Source organism: Podarcis gaigeae, assembly GCF_964106915.1.
Source record: "Podarcis gaigeae genome assembly, chromosome: 5".
Classification (NCBI taxonomy): Eukaryota; Metazoa; Chordata; class Lepidosauria; order Squamata; family Lacertidae; genus Podarcis; species Podarcis gaigeae.
In genome coordinates, this window is record NC_139681.1 from 55,241,136 (window position 1) to 55,260,875 (window position 19,740).

The 19,740-nt window shown below is 42.6% G+C and overlaps 1 protein-coding gene across 1 annotated transcript in view; it reads right to left on the minus strand.

Annotated features, from left to right (window-relative positions):
* Window positions 1-427: 427 nt before the first annotated feature.
* Window positions 428-19,740, minus strand: part of SORCS3 (sortilin related VPS10 domain containing receptor 3) — a 422,195-nt gene continuing 402,882 nt past the window's right edge. The window contains exons 25-27 of the mRNA XM_083741537.1: window positions 17,538-17,643; window positions 5,399-5,559; window positions 428-4,450 (exon numbers count right to left, since the gene is read on the minus strand). Coding sequence (XP_083597663.1) covers window positions 4,386-4,450; window positions 5,399-5,559; window positions 17,538-17,643 — 332 coding nt within the window. The 3' untranslated portion in view covers window positions 428-4,385. The remainder of the gene's footprint in view (window positions 4,451-5,398; window positions 5,560-17,537; window positions 17,644-19,740) is intronic.

Consider the following 19,740-nt stretch of genomic DNA (forward strand, 5'->3'; position numbering starts at 1 on the left):
CCAAGTTTAGAACAAGCCTGCTTGTTCCTTTAGGACCCTGTCAGAGCCCTCATGCCTCCTTCCCAAAGCCCAACACCTCACTTTCCAGGCTTTGGGAAGGCAGCAGGACGGAGGGCATCAAATGTTGCTGAGGTCTGCAAAAAAAAAGGCCTTGAGGGCCGCATGCTGCATCACCCTGTTTTGTGATGGTGATATGTATTCCTTAACTTACTTCAAAATGTGGCAAGCCAGCTGTGCTGCATTTGGATTCCCTCCTGTTCATTCTACTGAGTAGGGCCCATGGACTTCTGCTCCACTGTCCTACCACTGCTGGGTGAAGCATATGTTATGTAGCAATGGAACCTATATGCAGAGACAGGGAAGGCTCTTCTGCAAGATGAAGCATCCCCACCAACCAGAAGCCACCAAAAGAATGCAAACTGGCAGCTCTGATGTACAAAAATACATTTATTTTCAACAATTTCAAAACCACTGCCTTTTTTTTTACAGTAGAAATATTCAAATGGAACAATAAAACCAATAACAGTATATATATGTACTTATGTATATATATATGACTCATGCATTTGTCTTACTTCATTTAAAATAAGTATTGCAATTGTCTGTCTCATTTAAATCTCGAAATGAAAGGAGGGTAGGGAACAGTGCCAGTTTGCCAGCTTCCAACAACAGAGGATTTGGATTTCCATTCTGTCATTCTGGCCAAGTTGTATTCGGTGAAAGACTCCATGAGAGGTTGATAAGTTGGGTTAATATTGCCCCTGGCATCCTGACTGGTGCAGGATTAGGCAGAGTTGCTTTGTATCCAAAGCTGGCACAACACATAGTGGACGCAGCACTTGAGTCAAACTCAGGCTGCACAGATTGGGGGGGGGGTCTTTAGGGCTGGAAGGCAAGATGTCATGCAACACCTAGTCCAAACAAGGGGGATTAAAGTATCATGACTTAGTAAGTGCCAGCAAGAGAACACAGCCTTCTGTCTCCTCAGACAGCTAACCATTTGACATCCACAATCATGGGCTGATTTATCTCTCTCCGCCCTACAGCAATCTTTCTCCTTTCTCTTTGGCTGCAATCTCTATACCTATTTACCTGGGAGTAAGCTTCATTGAAATCAATGGGCTGAGTTAAAATTCATAGCATTGCATTATCTTTATACTTCCAGAATAGGTAAATCAGTTTTGGTGTAAGCTGCAAGAGAGAATTGTTTGGACACAGAACGTAGCACACTTCAGTGACTGAAGCAGGAAGTGGGGAAGGGATTCAGCAACTATATAATTGGGAAGGAGGAGGATGGGTTATTCTATTGCAAAAACCTCAAATCCAATAAACAATAGAGAACAGGGCAGACCTGACCCAGCCATGAGGCAAGTGAGGCCGCTGTTTCAGGTGGCAGAAACTTGGGGGGCCCCACCTGCCCCATTGCCACTGCCAGCACTGCTACCAGTAGTGTCAAGTAATGCAAGATCTTGCAGAGTGTGCATTTCAAAACACCATCATAGTGGCACTCTTTCTAGTCCCTATTATGGCTATTGTTTTGGATAAACCATAAACTAGCTCCCTATAGGTATCACAGACTTTTTCAACACTCCCTGGAAAGGTGGTGTGTGAGATCCTGTTCTGGAATGTAGAACAAATTAAATGATAGGGAGCTCATTTAAAATGAATAAGGGCTGTCCCATTTAATTAAATTGATGAGCTTAAGAATATGACTCCAGGATATGACTGGTTTTAAGACTCAGCACCCCATGGAAATAAATCTGCTGTCCAATTAAGAGGATGTGTTTAGGCTTCAGAGTCCCTGGAATGTATGGAAACATTTTGGGCCTTAAATGACAATGAGAATAGATATATTTGCAGAAATACACTACCCGCCTAGGACTTTTTCAGGCTCATCTAATGGAGGAAGAAAGCAAAACAATAACTGTAAGCATCTCTATTAAAATAAGCCCTACTGAGTTCAGCAGAACTTCCTCCCAAATAAGTATGTATAGGATTACACCCATGTGTGTTTCATGCTGAGTCTTTATATCCTAAATCTTATAAAACCCTTACCAGTAAATAATGTTGCCACCCCTTTTTTCTTAGCAAGTTTTCCAGAGTTTTTAACATCAGGCAGAAACTAATCATGTGTATCTTCAAGCCAATATAAGCTTCAACTGTTGATCACCTGGCTGCTATATTGCTACTAAGGAGATAGGAGCAATGACCACATTAATTGCTTATATTTTCAGCATGTGATTCTATCAAGAACTTCATTGTCTTAGGATAAGGTTTTACTTTTAGAGATTTTTTCCCCCTTCCATGGGTGACGGTTTGAGTGTTATGGGGTAAGAGGTTGAGGAAGCCACAGTGATTACACTTTTATACTATTGAATACTTCCTTCAGTTGTGTTTTCTACCTAAAACCATATTGCTCAGCTATTTTTCTTTCAGTGTAGTGCTCTATAGTCGTGGAGCCCCAGAGGGATACATGGCTTTAAAATATAGCTGCTTTGGAAGGAGACTGTTGGGAGAAATGGTTCCTTTACAGATAAGATGAAAATCCTCGTGGCTGATTTACATTTGCCAACACCATGACCAATTTGGCCCTCTTCTGAATGGTTCATCCATTGTATGGACTTTTTTTTTACTGCACAGACATTATTTCCGACTAGTTAAGTAATCAGGCATAATTAATATCATTAATAGCACCATTAATATCATCAAAAACTGCTTCACCAGGAATACAACTGCCATTTACTTTACTGCATTGAAAAAGTCCGCCACCTGTAAATCCTAATGACATTGTCCCATTACATCTCAAGGCTATTCAGACTGAGGATAATAATATGCCATGGTAGTTTTCAAAAGCTGGTGTTTCTGATCTCATATGCATTTCACTGGATAGCTGCTAAGAACTAAAAATACTAGACACAACCAACACAGAGAGCCACCATCCCCACTACCATCATTTGCCGAATCAGAAACTGGAAGTCCAGTAAAATGGCTGTGTGCTAAATGCATGCCACTAATAACTACGACTAGTCAGGAGAAATTTTGGGGAGGCTAGAGGATTAAAAAGAAAAGAGGACTGTAACAGGAGCGACACCAAAGGTGATTTCATTAGTGCGAGGATTTATGCTTGTGCAGCAGAAGTTTATCCCCTCTCCTCTCCCACACATGCCCTGTGCCCTCCCCAAATCTGCTCTGGAGGGTTGAGGGGAAATCCAAAACAGATTTAGCAGGTGTGCAGGGGGAGGAAAGGTGGGTGGAGCACAAGCATAAATCTTGGATACTATCCAACACTGAATACAACCCAACATTGATGACACAATTATTTGATCTTCTCAAACTGAAGCATATTTTCTTGCACAACCTGTTAAATAGACTGGGAATATAATGGACTCAGCATAGTGTTTCTAAGCTAGACTCATTCCAAGCCCTACACTCCTGCTTCTGAGGAAGAACCAATACCTTGACTGTATTGCATTTTGAAGTGTTCACAACCCAGATATATTGCCTTCTTGTTGCAGGTCCCTACCAGTGTCAACTGAAGACAAAGAGGAAAGAGTTAAACATGACAGACAACTGATACGCATCCAGATCTCCTATGTGACACAGCTGCTCGCCGCAGAGCCCCAGTGAACTTTTCATGTGGGTGTGAAGGTGTGTGGGTGAGTGTGGTTTATTCGTTTTAAATTTATCTTTTACTAAACATTAAATTATTTATCAAGAAATAAAAAGATATTTACATGGTAATTATCTACAGTATGCCATCGGTTTCCTCAATACCAACAGTATCAACATGCACCAGCAAGGGCCTCATTCATAAACTTGGTCTGATGTGCCAGCCGTCATTTTGTGCAGCCTGCCCACCCTCATGAGAATCTAAGGAGTCAACTTCAGAAGGCTTTATTATTCCCCATTTTAAAAGATATACAGGATATTATATATATGTATATATATACTCAGTTGATTGAATCCAACAGGGTGTCAAGCGAGAATAGAACCCTGCATTCATTCTACAGGAGCAAGTCTGGTATGAACAATTAAATAACCTTCTGAGACTGCCACTGGCAGAGTAGCCCAATTGTTTTCTGAAAGGGGAAATAGAGAATGTGCTCAAAAATTTAAGTTCAGGGTTATATTATTTCTGGTTTCCATTAAGTCTTGTATTTTTTCTTCTATTATACAGTTTTCCAAAAACTGAATTTATGAATGTGGCCCCAGAAAACAAAATAACACCAAAAAAAGAAAAATGAAAACCACATTCTGCGCCCCCTCCCTCCCTAATAATAATAATAGTCATCATTATGACATAGAATTTTCTTTGTAATAATAATAATAATATTAATTAAAAATAAAAACTCAGAAATTTTGTAGTCAAAGTGGTATTCCTGGTATTAAACACTAGTGCAGTTGGGTATTTCCTTTGTGCTTTCACTGTTGGAGATCGTTGAGATGCTCCCTAAGAAAAAAGAGAATGGAAGAATTAATGGAGGTCACCAAATTTGGATATTGGTTATGGCATAGGTTTTCCTTCTTTGCCATGGTGTATAATCGAGGGGCCTTCTCTTCCTTCCAGCAAAATCCCACCCAAAAATGTCAAAGCAGTGTACACAGTGTACAATTAAGTCTACAAGTTAATTCATAGTGACCAATGGTACACACAATGGAGTTACACCAGAAAAAAATGTTGGAAGGAAAAAATCTTAATGAGGCATCTAAAATTTAACACCATTGACTGTCTGATTTCAGTAGAAAGTTCCACAAAGCACTAACACTCTGTGCTTGGTGACCTTGGAGTGGACCTCAAGGAGCATGCAGGATGACTTAATAGTGCCTCTTTTGATTAGACTACTGCTTAATTTTTTTAGGCACCTCATGTAACACAAGAATTGTACTACCACCAGACTGCAGTAGAGAAGAGAAGATGGAAGCATTTCCTCTTCTTTTGTTCATTTTCTTTTCCCCCTGTGCCCTTTCCCCTAAAGGGGCCTGTCTGTTCCCATTTGCCACTCCAAACTCTGCTACCCTAGGGTATCTTGACTTCATGTACCGTCTTATCCTTCCTCATTTGCCCTATGCATCAGTTACAGAAATTAGCCTCCCATCGTCTATGCATCTGCAAAGAGCTGAGCCACTAAAATCTCCAGAAAGAATTAACATTCTAATATTCAGCCATGATCTAACATATTTCTCATGACTCCTTCTCATGCAGAGACAGCTAATGGGTACATATAACTAAGCTCTGCAGCTCATTGATTTCTGTGAATCAACTCTGAGCAAAACCTAGTTGAATACCACTCAATGTCAGCAACATGCATTCACTCATGGCAGAGGACAAGGGCCAGAGAGGACTCTTAATGAGCATGAATTGTTGAGATGTCATTGAATGAACAGGCAGGCTGTTTACCTATAACCCGTGTGTCCAGCTCTTTGTCCATGAGTTCTTCAGGGTCTGTGAATTCACTCAGAGTGATCTTGGGGGCATTTTCACTTTGGCTGACAGAACCAATCATTTCCTGTTCTTTGTCATGCTGGACTTGAGCATAGATGTTAATCCATGGGATTTTCCTATGTTAAAAAGGGGAATAAAATAGATTTTCATTTAGATGGTCTTCCCGATTTATAGCAACAGTTGCCTCCTCAACAGTGAATATTATATACTATACCACAAAAACCAGAGGAACAAAGCATGACAGGAATATAATTTACACTTATAAAATCTTATAAAAGCTCCCGAACAAATCGGCTCCTGAATGCCACAAACCTAGAAGTGAGTGTTCTGGTTTGCGAACATTTTTCGGAAGTCAAACATCCATTGTAGCTTCTGCAGCTTCCAATTGAGTGCAGGAAGCTCCTGCAGCCAATCGGAAGCCGCGCCTTGGTTTTCAAACCATTTCGGAACTGTTTAAATTCATCAAATGGATTCCCGGAATAGATTAAATTCAAGAACCAAGATATCACTGTAATAGAATTTATAAACCACCTTACACCACCCTATAATCAGATGTCTCTCAGGGCGGTTCACAGATTCAATACATACAATGTGAACCAGGCAGCCAGATCTGGCAAGCTGAAAGCTGAAAATGTTGTTCTATCACAAGTAAAATAACAAAAAAGTGGGGTATAATATTCTTATTTCTATTCTTATTTTACCATTACCCGCCCGTCACCCTGAGATCCCAAAGCAGCTTACAACAATTTAAAATACAACATTAAAAATAATTTTAAAAACCTACAATCACAAAAATAACATTTAATAAAAATAACATCAAGTAAAAATAGCAAAAGTTCAAACAAATGCTTATATTATAGTTACATTTCCAGTATTTCTGCATCATAATCTGAAAGGCCATTTTCTAAAAAAAGAAGAAGAGATTTCTTTTCCCATGTCATGAAATGCACCCAGTAAAACACCCTCTCATGCCATTTTAAAGTCCAACTGTTGACCAACAGTCCCATGGCTTGTCCTCCATTCCCACATCCTGATTTCTCTTTGACCCTGCTCTATTTCCAGCTCCTGACTCTCTGCAGACTGCTAGCCACAGCCTAGCCCTCCCACCTCAGATAATTTCTGACTAGATCAGATAGATGCCTGATATCAGAGTATATCTCATACCTTGATGAAAGAGCAAACTGTCTACAGTGAGGAGTGGCTTTTCCTGGTCTCAACTTCCCACACAAAAATGTGGTGTTTCCCCAGTTTTTGTTTCATGGAACCATCTGGCCAGGTGACAAAAGAAGTGCTCTCTCAGAATATCTTTTCTGCCAGGAGTACTGTACATGCTCTGAAACCTAAGATACTATTCAAGCAGGTAACATGTAACTAGCTAAGTTCCTCCTCGTCTTCTTTCCCAAATTATTTGTACCTTTACACTTGGCTTCATTGGTTTTAAAAGGCAATTCTCTGGAAATTCCCACTGGAAATTCCTACATGCTCAACTACATGGGTCTAAAGCTACCCATTCTGTATTAAGAGTATTAAGAGTATTTCACAAGGTTTATGGAGAAATAAATAGAAAGCTTCTCTCTTTGTTTATTTCCCCCCAGACCTGGGGGCTGAAGGGAGGGGTCCTGAGCTATTGGGAACAGAAATTCCCCAAGCACCTGAAAAAAACTGGGTTGTGTCAGGAGGTTCATCCTATGGTAGCAGCCAGCTGTAATTCTCTTTTTTGGGTGGGCGGGGGGAGGAGAGAACAAAATAAAGAAATGTGGCTTCTCCAAGATCTGTCACGGATGAGTCTCTGTCTCTCTTGAGACCCTTTGTGAGAGGAGACCCACAGCCAGGCTCACAGGCTCCATTTCCTTGGATTAACTGTAGCATTTTTGCATTAATTCAGTGGCTGGATTAATTGTGATTTTGCTGATGACCCTGACACAGCTGACAGCTGACATCACAGCTGCCAAGAAACAAATCTTATGAGTTATCTCAGCCAGTAAGATTAAACAGTAGTGAGGGCTAATGACACACAAGACGGAAGGAGGGGCACTGGGAGGTAGCAGCAGACAGGGAAGGAAAAGTGCACTGAAGCACATCAGAACAATGTGAATGTTTAGTGAAGTGAGTATTTTCCATTAATTGACTTTATCAGTGGACAGGGTGCACAAGTGATCCTTTCCTTTTGGCTTCCTTTTAATCAACTGGGAGTGTTTGAGATGGACAACTTATTCTTTCTTAACCTTATTTTCTCTGGGCTGGCTTTGTCCAATACCTTTGATAACAATTTATCCTTTCTGCCCTTCAACATCCTCCCGGTTCTCTTGCAAACGAATAACTAAGCTCATTTAGCTTTGGTGCATGCTTGCCTGATTTTGTACATCTAAATTAGGTCAGTAATAGCTGATATAATGTGTCATCATTGCTTTGGAAAGCTTGCCTGGGTTATATTCTATTTTCAGCATCTGTTCTGGCTGTTGGGCCTTTTAAACTTAGTCAGACTTCCATGGGAAGCTTCCTTCTCTGCAGTATTTTAAAAAATGGTGGGTCAGATAAAAGCATATATATACACACACCATTTCAGAGTGAGACTCTGAGATCCTAGTTTGGTTCAGGCTTTCATCAAAGCATCTTTCAGGGGAGACTTGAATAGATACATTTTCAAAACAATATATGGGAAAGATACCCAGAGATGTAATGGGCTCATTAAAAGGAGTAGTGTATGTGGATCCCTCATGGCAGAAAACTCCCCCCCCACACACTGTACCTATGAAAGGACCCCATGCCAGGCATGGCGAGCTATCTGAATGGAATAAAAGCTCTTTGTACCATTCTCTGCGCACCTCAGAGCAGCAGAAAGTAGCATCAAAGGAGAATTCAAGAACCATTTCTTCTGTCTTCAGTGCTGGATACATCAAAGCAAACTTTGCTGAGATAAAGTATGAACATTAGCCATTCCTCCTTTCTCCCCAATACACATATGTCTTAAGCCCAGTTCTGAGACATTGTAGGTGTCCCTTCACCCCTAAGACCATGCATTGTTTCCAATGCCTGAGCTTCTCACCCCCATGTGTCCACATTCATGTTGACCCTTTGCCTCTACGCCTAAATATATGCCAACTTCCTTTGGTTGTGTATCTGAGGAGAATAAGTATTTAGGCTGAACTTTTACCCAGTGAGAGTGTAGGTTTCGCAGTACACTGCCTTCCCCTTAGCCTCAATCTAAGCTTTTAGACAGTGCGCTGGTTAAGATTCTCTATTGACACCTTCATAAACAATTACCGGTACTTAATATCCTGGTTATGGGACGTGGGTGGAGCTGTGGGTTAAACCACAGAGCCTAGGACTTGCCGATCAGAAGGTCGGCGGTTCGAATTCTCGCGACGAGGTGAGCTCCCGTTGTTCGGTCCCTGCTCCTGCCAACCTAGCAGTTTGAAAGCACGTCAAAGTGCAAGCAGATAAATAGGTACCGCTCCAGTGGGAAGGTAAATGGCATTTCTGTGCGCTGCTCTGGTTTGCCAGAAGTGGCTTAGTCATGCTGGGCACATGACCCGGAATCTGTATGCCGGCTCCCTCAGCCAATAAAGTGAGATGAGGACCACAATCCCAGAGTCGGTCATGACTGGACCTAGTGGTCAGGGGTCCCTTTACCTTTACTTTTAATATCCTGGTTAGTTGACCAACATTAAACCAGAGTTCCCATTTTGGCTATAGTGGGAAATTCTGATTTATAACAAACCAGAATCTCCACATGATGCTGGCACACAAAAGGAGAAGAGGGGAAGATGAGGATGGAGCATGCAGGCCTGATGCTTGTTCCCGGTTTCATAAATCACAGTTTATAAAACCAACACCTTTGCATCCAAATGGGGCCAGTCTCTCTCCAGCTCACGTAGCCAAAGCCATTTAGTAGAAGGACAAAGATGTACAGAGATGTGGAACATTATGTTTTAATGCTTTTAAAATGTTTAATGCCAGCTGTATCTAGCACCAATGGCAAAATTTCTGTCGGATAAAGCAGCCTTATACAACCAATATGCTTAAGTCTAATTAATGCACGAAAGGATTAAGACTATAGAGTAAGCTCTCCTGCCAGGCTGAGCTAGGTCAGAGCTCCTCACTTTGGGAGGAAAGGCTAGCAAAGCCCTTTGCTCCCTCTCTTTTGCACCATGTGAACTGACCAGTAATGATGTCTGGGTTGGATTCTCCAAGCTTAGACCGTGTAACTTTAGCAAGCCATTTTTGTGTTTCTATACAAATAATTGACAAACATTTAGCATTTTTTGTAACCTAAGTTAAAACTGCTTGTGTTTTCTGGCTGCTATATGGAAAAGCACATCTGACCTTTGAAGAGTTTGTAAGTAAACCATTTTTAGCTTACCAAACATGAAGCCGCCTTCTATGCTAAGGGGAAGTGGGAAACTTTGGAAGAAACTTAGAAGGGGATATTTTAAAGATCTAACAGCCTATATTACCACACTATGCTTTGCTTCCTGTTTTGTGATTTTTAAATCACTGTAGAGGCTCTCTCAACAGAGAGTACTTGCTGCAAACCTGAATATAGGCATTCAGGGAATCTTCCTTTTATTCTTTTAAACAAATTACAATATTTTACTAAAATGCTAGCGCTTTCCAAATTGCAATGTGTAGCTAAGTTTGGGGCTGTACAAAGAACAACCCCTCAAGGTTTGTTTGTGTTTGCTAGCCTTGAAAAGTCCTGTTGGTGCTGACCTTTAAAGCCCTAAATGGCCTCAGCCCTGTATACCTAGAGAAGTGTCTCCACCCACATTGTTCAGCTCAGACACTGAGATCCAGCAGCGAGGACCTTCTGGCGTTTCCCACACTATGAAGCAACAGAGAACCAGACAGAGGGCCTTCTCAGTAGTGGCGTCCACCCTGTGTAATGACCTCACATCAAATGTTAAGGAGATGAGTAATTTTATAATATTTAGGAAATATCTGAAGCCATCCCTGTATAGGAAAGCTTTTTAAGGTTTAATGTTTTATTGTGTTTTTCTATATGCTGGAAGCCACCCAGAGTGGCTGGGGCAACACAGTCATATGGGTGGAGTACAAATTATTTATTTATTTCTGGACCAAACAAAAGATTCCTTGACTATCTCTAATGTGTTTATTACTGTCCATGTAGTTAATGCCTGAAGCATTGACATCTGCTCAATGGAACTAAAATGTACCTAACTGAGAAATAGAAAAGGCTTCTGTGGATCACATCCTTAGTGCACAGCAGCAAAATTCCTTTTCCACCTTCCATGCAGATGAGCCAAGGATAACTACAGGCTTCCTTTAGAATGAGGCTTTGTAGAAAGAGAAGCATTACTATACGTACTGTGTTTGTTGACCATAAAGAACGAAATAGAATCTAGAAACGTATATTTATTTATTTGCTTGCTTGCTTGCTTGCTTGCTAGAAACCAAAATCTCCACCTAGCTTTTAGTAAAGGAGAAAAACAAACCAAGATTAGCCTCCTTATACTATCACTTCCTTCACGGCAAAGTATCTTTTATTTCCTAATGGATTTCCTCCACGTGCACATGTAGTGCAACACAGCCAGGCTTCCAAGGCTGGAGGACAGTTTGCAACGTGAATGCCGAACGAGTCACTCGAGCGCCTTGCTTCACGCAGGCTCCTAATAAACTGCTGTGTGTGCCAGCAGAGTGCCAATTGTAGCAATCTGCAAAATTAAAAATTCATACAAACACATGTTTTCCCTACCTTTGCTAAACTGAAGCCCGGCATTCTAGCAGCAATTCTACCTAATCACAAAAGTACACATTGCTAATAGACTTCTGGATCCGACGGAAAAATGGGACAGCGCTTAAATATTTTATATTCCATTTGTTATTAGGAGCAGCTGCATTCTTTTAGGCAGAGGGGGAGCGAGCTGTGAGTTGATTGAAGATGCAGTAGGATCCCATCAAGAAATCAGTGAGACCCAAGAACAGTATCTCAGGCAAGTTAAAGCTCTTGTCTCCTTTGCTCTATGCTCCTATCTAGGTACTAAGGGTGATTTCTGTTGCTGTTGCTTGTTTTTTTCTGCCCAGAAACAGGTATACTAAAAAACAATAACACATGGCATAGAATCTAGTTTGGGTTTTTATTAAAGTAATAAGTGAACCCGTCTTAATTGTTTGAACTGTATATGTTATTTTAAGAGATAAGACAAGTCTGCTGGACAGTGGCCCATTTAGTCCATTATCCTGTTCTCACAGGGAGCAACCAGAAGCCTGTGAAAAGCCTGCAAGCTGGACATGAGCACAAGACATTTTGGCACTTGAAGCGAACCGCAAACTGCTGCTCCCCACCACCATCACCACCAGGGAAGAAGGGGGTGAGTGAATATCTACATAGGAACAAAGGGAAGAATCCAATCAGCCTTACCTGATGGTTGAAATGGGAATCAAAGGTCATCTTGGGCGGGTGGGAAGGGGTCCTCTCTGAGTCATGCCGGGTGGGTGCAGCCCTCAGGAGACCCCAGAGGGCAGCCCCTGTCATTTACTTCCTAAGGGTAGCAGGAGACCAGCAGTGCTTCCTATTTGCCAAGAGGATACTGTAGAGGCAGCATAGCGGAGGTGGGGGGGGGGGAGCTGCTGAGAAGACAGATCTGGCCTTCAAGGACTGTGCTGCAGTAGCAGCAGCAGAAGGCAATGTGTTCCATGGATGCCGGATCTGTTGCCCCTCTGCAACCTGCTGCCTGAGGCAGTTGCCTCACCTTGCCTCATGGGTGGACTGGCTCTGGTCTAAGAGCACTCTGCTCACCTGTGACTTCCAGCAACTGGTATTGAGTGGATGATGCCTCTGATAGTGGAGGTAGAACATTATTATCATGGCTAGTTGTCACTGATAGCCTTTTCCACCAGGAATTTGTCTAATCCTGCTTGAAAGCAATCCACGTTGGTGGCCATCACTGTCTCCTAGGGGAGCAGGTTCCATAGTTCTAACTATCTGTTGCATGAAGAAGTACTTTCTTTTTTCTGTCTTGAATCTTTAAAGATTCTGCTCCATTCAGATTTCTTTAACAATATTATGATACTGGCAGTTCCCAATTAGCCCTAGAATGGAATTTGCCTTTATTCACAGCTGTTGCACACTGGGTTGATGTCTTCACCAAGCTCTCCGCTACCATGCCAATGTTTTGTCACTGTCAGTTCATACCGCATAAGTGTATATGTGAAATCATTATTATTATTTTGCCTTGACATTCTTTATATTGCACTTGTTTACACTGTAGTCCACTTGACACTTTACTGCCCATTCACTCAATTTATTTAAACTTCTGCATCCCACTTTATAAACTCAAGAGTTTTTTAAAACCAGCAGCTCATAAGGCACCTAGTTTCCGTTGTGATACTCGTTTTCCTTAACACTGGCTTTATTCAGTAATGGCAGCTTTGGCTTTGAGCTTGCTGAGACCTCAGTTTGCAGAATGCATGGCATGCAACTGCAGAGCATGGGTTGCATATTGCCTTTTACAACAGCATCTCCAGCCCCTTTATCAGTAACCTCAAGCACAAACAATTCCAAGAGGTGGGGTTTCTATTGCCCAACAAACCGCTTAGAGATTTTACTGCAATCAGGCGGAACAGAAATTTTGTTAAATAAAAATTCCCCTCAAACTCTGCAGGTCCTCGTTTTATTTAAGGCAGCTTTGGCAGGAAGGAATTCCTTTCTTTAATGCCACATCCCTCCCTTTCCACTGCGTTCAGGGTGCCTGTCCGCTTTCTGTCTCACTGTATACTGGGATAGGTGGGGTTCTGTGCCCACTCTTGAGTAGCTGTAAGAGCAGGATAGGGTGAGGGAAGAAAGCTGCAGCAGGTGGAGATGTGAATATGCCGCTTACAGAGAAGCAGTCCCTCCCTGACATGAAGGCCATAAAGTTAACAGAGCCCATCTGGGTTTGCACCTGGCATCCCTAATTTAAACTCATCTCCTGCACTGATGTAGCTTTATTGTTAAACTCCCAGGGGGCTAATGCCAGCACTGGCAGCGCTCATCTGTTCTTCAGAGAGGCAGGAAACTTTGATGTGGAAGCAAATGGAAAAATGCAGAGGATATAGGAAAACTGGAAGGTACTCCATAAAAATGCTATCTTTTCAAAGCAAGGGATCATATATAGCTTTAATAAATTATCAAATGCTTATATGCATTTTCTTCTGATATGACCACTATCCCCTCCCCCATTTTTATTTGTTGTGGGTGAGTGTTACATGTGTACAATTTTTGATGTTATGGAACACTTGTGGGACCAAAGGTTGATGGCAGTTTATGAATGGTACTTTGTGACTTTTCTTCTGCTCCATCACTTCTAGTCTATTAGAAATACAGACTATCCACTCCAATATCCAGTCCTGAAATTTCCCTTTATCCATTGACAGTGCAAGGGGCTACCACATCCAGGGCAGGTGGAAAGCTTGAAAACATTCCAACCTAGAAGCCACGTTCCACATCAGAACTTCCACTTTTAGTAAAGAAGGTTAGTAGAGTTCATTATTTCCTTAGGGATTCTTTAAAACAAGCCATACCTCATGTGAAAGCTGACATGGTTATTGTCCTTTTAAATTGTGTTTCCAACCATGCAAATTCAGAATTTGCATTGATGAACAGATTTTGCCCAGCCTTAATTTGGTCCTGGAAAGATTTATCCCCTGGTCACTTGGGTTTTGCTCCTCCCCTGTGCATCTAGGTTCATAAAAAGGTGACTGAGTAGGTCTGAGAAAGCAGAACTTCATGCTATTCTAGAGACATTTCTGCTTCTTGGATTGAACAAGTATAAAACTAGCACTTGTGGGACTGACAATTTCCCACAGCATAGTAAAACTGACCTGCACCATCCAAGATGCTTTTGTAGCTGTGTCAGTACAAGTTAGCATGGATTTTTGCAGGTAACCATTCTTTGGGCAGCCACTATTGCTATGCCCTCAATGGTGAAAATTATCTTGTAATGAAATCTTTGAAGAATACGAAATCTGATGAGGTCTATTTGGGGATCTGGATAATTGCACGTTGAACATGTATCTGGGATATCTGGATTAATCAAACTGCAGCTCAGTGATTGACCAACTAATCTCAGCATTAGCTCACTCCTTGCAAATCAGATAGAATATGAATTACATACTTTGAAGACACTTTGCTCATTTTGGTGCCATTTAAATAGCACCTTGTGGTGTATAAAATGAATTGATAGAAGGCAATACAGAATATAAGATTCTCAAGTTTTATTATCTGTATTTTCTGTGCCTGTTGTTTGTGACATATAATAATCAAGATAAAAATTATCAATGATCTCTGATTAGTAACCACATTTCTTCAAATGTGGCAGAACCGCAAGGAGTTGGACAGAGCTGCTGCATGTGTACATTTTTCATTGAAGCAGATGCTCTTGGGTACCAGCATCTTTGACTACCTGATTTACTGGAAGTGTATAGGTGACAATTCTTTCATGCAGGAGGATGCTGACTCTGGGAACCCTAAGCACATTTACTTCTGTTTAGAGCTGATATTTAGGTAAAGAAAATCCAACAGTGGGCCACTGACTAGAAAACAATACAGTTAGAATTAATGATCACCCGTAGAATGATGCAGTATTGCAACCTAATTATATAAAAAATGCCTTTCATATATATAAAAAGTTGCTAAGCATATATAAACAATAGTAGATTAGGGTCAGTAAATGACACTGGTTAGATGTGTTTATACATATACCATATTTTTCGCTCTATAGGACGCACCGGACCACAGGACACACCGGACCATAGGAGGGGGAGAACAGGGGGGGGGGATTCTCCCCCTCTCTGCTCAGCGCCCCTTCAGCAAAGCGGCAGGAGAAACGGAGCCCCTTCCATTTCTCCTCCCGCTTCGCTGAAGGGGCGCTGCGCAGAGAGGGAAAACTGTGTAGCGCCTCTCCAGCAAAGCAAAGCCTGGAGAGCAAGAGGGTTCGGTGTGCACCGACCCCTCTCGCTCTCCAGGCTTCAGGTGGCTATCTGCAAGCCTTCTGAGCGCAGCAAGAACTCCCGCTATGCTCCGAAGGCTTGCGGATAGCTGCCTGAAACTCCCAGAGCGCAGCGTGAACTGCAGCTGTGCTCCAGGGGTTTCAGGCAGCCTTGCCTCCACTCGGAGCTTGCGGGGCTGGGGGCGGGCGAAGCCCGATCTTCCCCCAACCCCAGCCCCCCCAAAACAGATCTGGGAGTGGTGGCAAGGTTGCCCGCAGCCTTGCCTCCACTCCCGGAGCTTGTGGGGCTGGGAGCGGGGGAAGCCCGAGCTTCCCCCGACCCCAGCCCCCAAAACAGGTCGGGCAGCGGCAGTCCCTTCTCCCTCCTGGGGAAAAGCCTGCAAGAGCCCCGCGAAGCTTGTGTGCTTTTCTGCCTGCCTCCCCCCTGCATTTGCTCCATAGGACGCACAGACTTTCCCCCTTAGTTTTTAAGAGAGAAAAAGTGTGTCCTATGGAGCAAAAAATACGGTAAATGTTGTAGATCTATCTCTCCAAATTCCTTGGGGAAGTTGCAGCATTTCCATAGAAGCACAATGAGACATAATTATATAATCTGTACACAATCAGCCATCTGGAAAGGGACATATTAAGGACTGAAATGATGCTAGTCTCTTTAGACAATCTGCTTCCTGAGATGACAACCCTAGAGTTGGTATGCAATTCTTCCAGCAAGGAAAAATTGTACATTTTTAGATAACTCAGTCCCACAATGACCCAGTGACATAGATCTCTATGTAAAAAGCAGTCAGCTGTATTGACCCTTGTATCATTTCAGAAGGACGGCCAGTGGAATGGATGCAGACATAACTAATGTCACTGATGGGACTGTAGGTGGATACATATTCCTACACTCACTGCACTGGAACCAGCAATCTGGTTAGAAATACATCAGGCTTTGAATGCTGGATGACAACTTGACATGAATGGAAGCTCTGGAGAGTTAGAAGGGTTAAACAGCGATGGAGAAAGCAATAAGTGATTATTCCCATCAACCAACAAAAGTTTTCTGTATTCACCAAGCATAACTTCAAAAAAAGAAAGACAAATGTTTATGTCCCATCTGTTACTGTAGAGAGTGTGTTCAGGTGGCTTACAAAATTCTGAAATTGCTAAATAAATTAAATAATGAGCAGCACAATAAAAATAAGTACCATAAAGACAGGGACAGAGACATAGCAGATAAGAGCCGCTTAAAATGCAAGGGTTAGGAAACAAAACTTATCACTTACCATGCTTTTTAAGCCCCCTACCATGCACTGAAGAGACTGTGGGGTCCATGCTATTGGCCCCACCCCTCATGTTGTTTGGGTCAACTAGCTCTGCCTCTGCCGCCCGTGCATTGAGGATGAACTTGCACAGAAGTGAATCTGACATGCTTAGAAGTCTCTGCCTGTAGGTTTCCCTGTGTCCTGGAGCCTGTGCAAGAATCTAGGACATGAGGAAACCTATGCATACCCTCATGTCTAGGTACACAGGTTTACCTGCTGGTGCCCCTTCTCAACTCATGGCATCCGATGGAACTAGTTAGCTTGCGTGACATCCAAAGGGGTGGGAAGAGACTGTCATGGTTTGCTGTCCCCCTCAATATGTGGAGCCCCTTTAATGTAATCACTTGCAGTGTCATATACAGGGAAGGTGTCGTTCCAGGTGAAATGGTGGCCCCTTGTTCCTTGTTTCTTAACCCCACCTCCCACATACTGAGATGTTTCCTGTACTCCAAAGGGGAGTTTTGCAAAGGTGCCTGCCCACATTGGAGCTAGAGTGCATTCTCATTATCACCATTCTGATTTGGACAAGGTCTTTCCTATCCTGCTGCACAGCACATGGGACAGGAATAAGAACTGAGTGGAAGTAGAAAAGCCTCAGAAGTTAGGCGAGAATGTGCTCCATCCTATTTCCCTGGTTCGAGAGGGTTGAGGATGCTGAGTGAAACTCATCCATTCTGAGCACACACAGCTCTTGATTTCTCACATCGACACCTTGTAGGAATCGTCTGTCCTCCCTCTCCCCTCAAGCCATAAGCCTTAAAACGTCTTTGAAATCCAGGTTCTGAAAGTTCATCTTCAAACGGATTTTCTGTAAATCACAGAGGAGCAGGAACATACCTTTTAAACTTGTAGATTAAAAAAACAGCCAAGCCCACGAAGACCACCGACAGCAGCATCAACATGGCTGAACTGCTGTGCCCGGCACCAGAGTCGACGAGAGGTGCTGGGGAATGAAAGAGCAACATGTTATGCGGAGAAGTCTTTAACTGCAGGGATGAGGGAAGTAAGAGGCAGCAAGTCATTCTCTTTCCTTTACTGCCTCCTCTTGTTTACTAGCACAGGCATGTGGCACATGCTGTGTGAGAAAAGTCAACTCACATGGACAAGCAAAAAAAAAAATGACCCCCCCTTTTAAAAACAAAGCTATAATTTCTAGACAGCACCATAATAAAAAGGAAGCTGTAGGCTGTGTGCAGACAAACAGAGGGGAGAAGCCCTGCTCCACCTCACTGCTTCGGTCTGCTTCAGCCTCAGCCTTTTGCATGGGTTTTGTTTAACAGTGAACCAATAAAAGCAAGCGGGAGGAGGCAGGGTTCAGTCTCTTGTGAAGCTTGTGGCTTTGAATTTAGATTGGGGAAGGTGGATGCAAAAACTAGTAATAAATTCATTCATAATTCACCCACTGAATTATCACAGAGTCACCATGGTACATAGACTCAACAGCTTAATTTGCACATAACACTAAGCCGAAGTATGGCATAGCATGAATAAGCAAACATGCAGGTTCCCAGAGCAATCATTTGGGTTTTTTATGCTTGTAAGGTAAGGACCCCTGGGCAGTTAAATCCAGTCAAAGGCGACTATGGAGTTATGGCACTCTTCTCGCTTTCAGGCTGAGGGAGCTGGTGTTTGTCCACAGACAGCTTTCGGGGTCATGGGGCCAGCATGACTAAACTGCTTCCGAAGCAATGGAACACCGTGACAAAAGCCAGAGTGCACAGAAACGTTGTTTACCTTCCCACTGCAGTGGTACCTATTTATCTGCTTACACTGGCATGCTTTCAAACTGCTAGGTTGGCAGAAGCTGGGACAGAGCAACGGGAACTCACCCCATCACTGGGATTTGAACTGCTGACCTTCTGATCGGCAAGCTCAAGAGACTCAGTGGTTTAGACCACAATACCACCCGTGTCCTATTTTATGCTTGTATATCCCACCTTTCATCTAAGGAACTCAAGGTGGTGGGCATGGCCCTCCCACTCTGTATTATCCTCACAACAATCCATTGAGATAGGTTAGGCTAAGATATGGTGACTGGCCCAAAGATGATTGCGGTTATGAGCTCTGTTCTCCCAAATCCCAGTCAAACACCTAACCATTACACCACACTAGCATACAATTGCTGTGCTCCTCCTTCAGTCCAGCTGATCCATTGCCACCCAAGACTAAGCCAATATTTGGCTTAGCATTACGTGCGAACCCAGAGCAATGGTTGTTCTAACAGAGCAGTGAACCAGGAACAAACCTTGGTTACAATTCATAGTTTGCCTGGAGTAATACAAACCATGAGCCCGGATTCAAACACAATGTGAAGCCAAACCATGGTTTAGCCCTGAATAGCACAGCAGCAGCAGAACTAGGGGAGGAGTGCAGCAGTTGCAATCTTTGCTCTGGAAACCTACACATTTGCTCATTCACACTAAACCATGGTTTGGTTTAATGTGATGTGTGGAGTGAGAACAGGAATGGCCAGCACGTACTGCTAATTCCCATGTGACTGGCACATTTAAATTAATCTCAGTGCCAAAATTCACGCAAACCCAATTGGGTATGTGATTCTGGAAATTTTTGCTCAGGTCAGAATAATAAAAAAAGAGATTCTGCAGATCAGGCTCCAGAGCAGTTTTTTCAGTCATAATCTGAAATGCACTCACCTGAGAGTAAGTCCCATTGAACTCAATAGGACTTGCTACTGAATAGTCAGGCATACGATTACTCTGATAATGTTGTACTCCCAATGAAACTCTGATTGATTGTTGTGCGAATGAGTGACCGCACCATCAGACCAAACAGCTTTCTCTTTGATGAGCATCTTTGTTATTTGGATCAATTATATTGATTGTTTCTTGCAAAACTTTTATGTAATTGTCGTTCACCAACAAGAGCAAAAAAAACCTTGGGGTTTGTTTTTGCTTGTTCTTAGGGGGCAGTGAGCAGTTACATTTTTCAAGTGGCTCTCGAAACGAAAGTAGCATCTCCAAGGGGCAATACAACAATGTACACCTTACCATCAGCAAACATATACCAGTATTGCAAACTT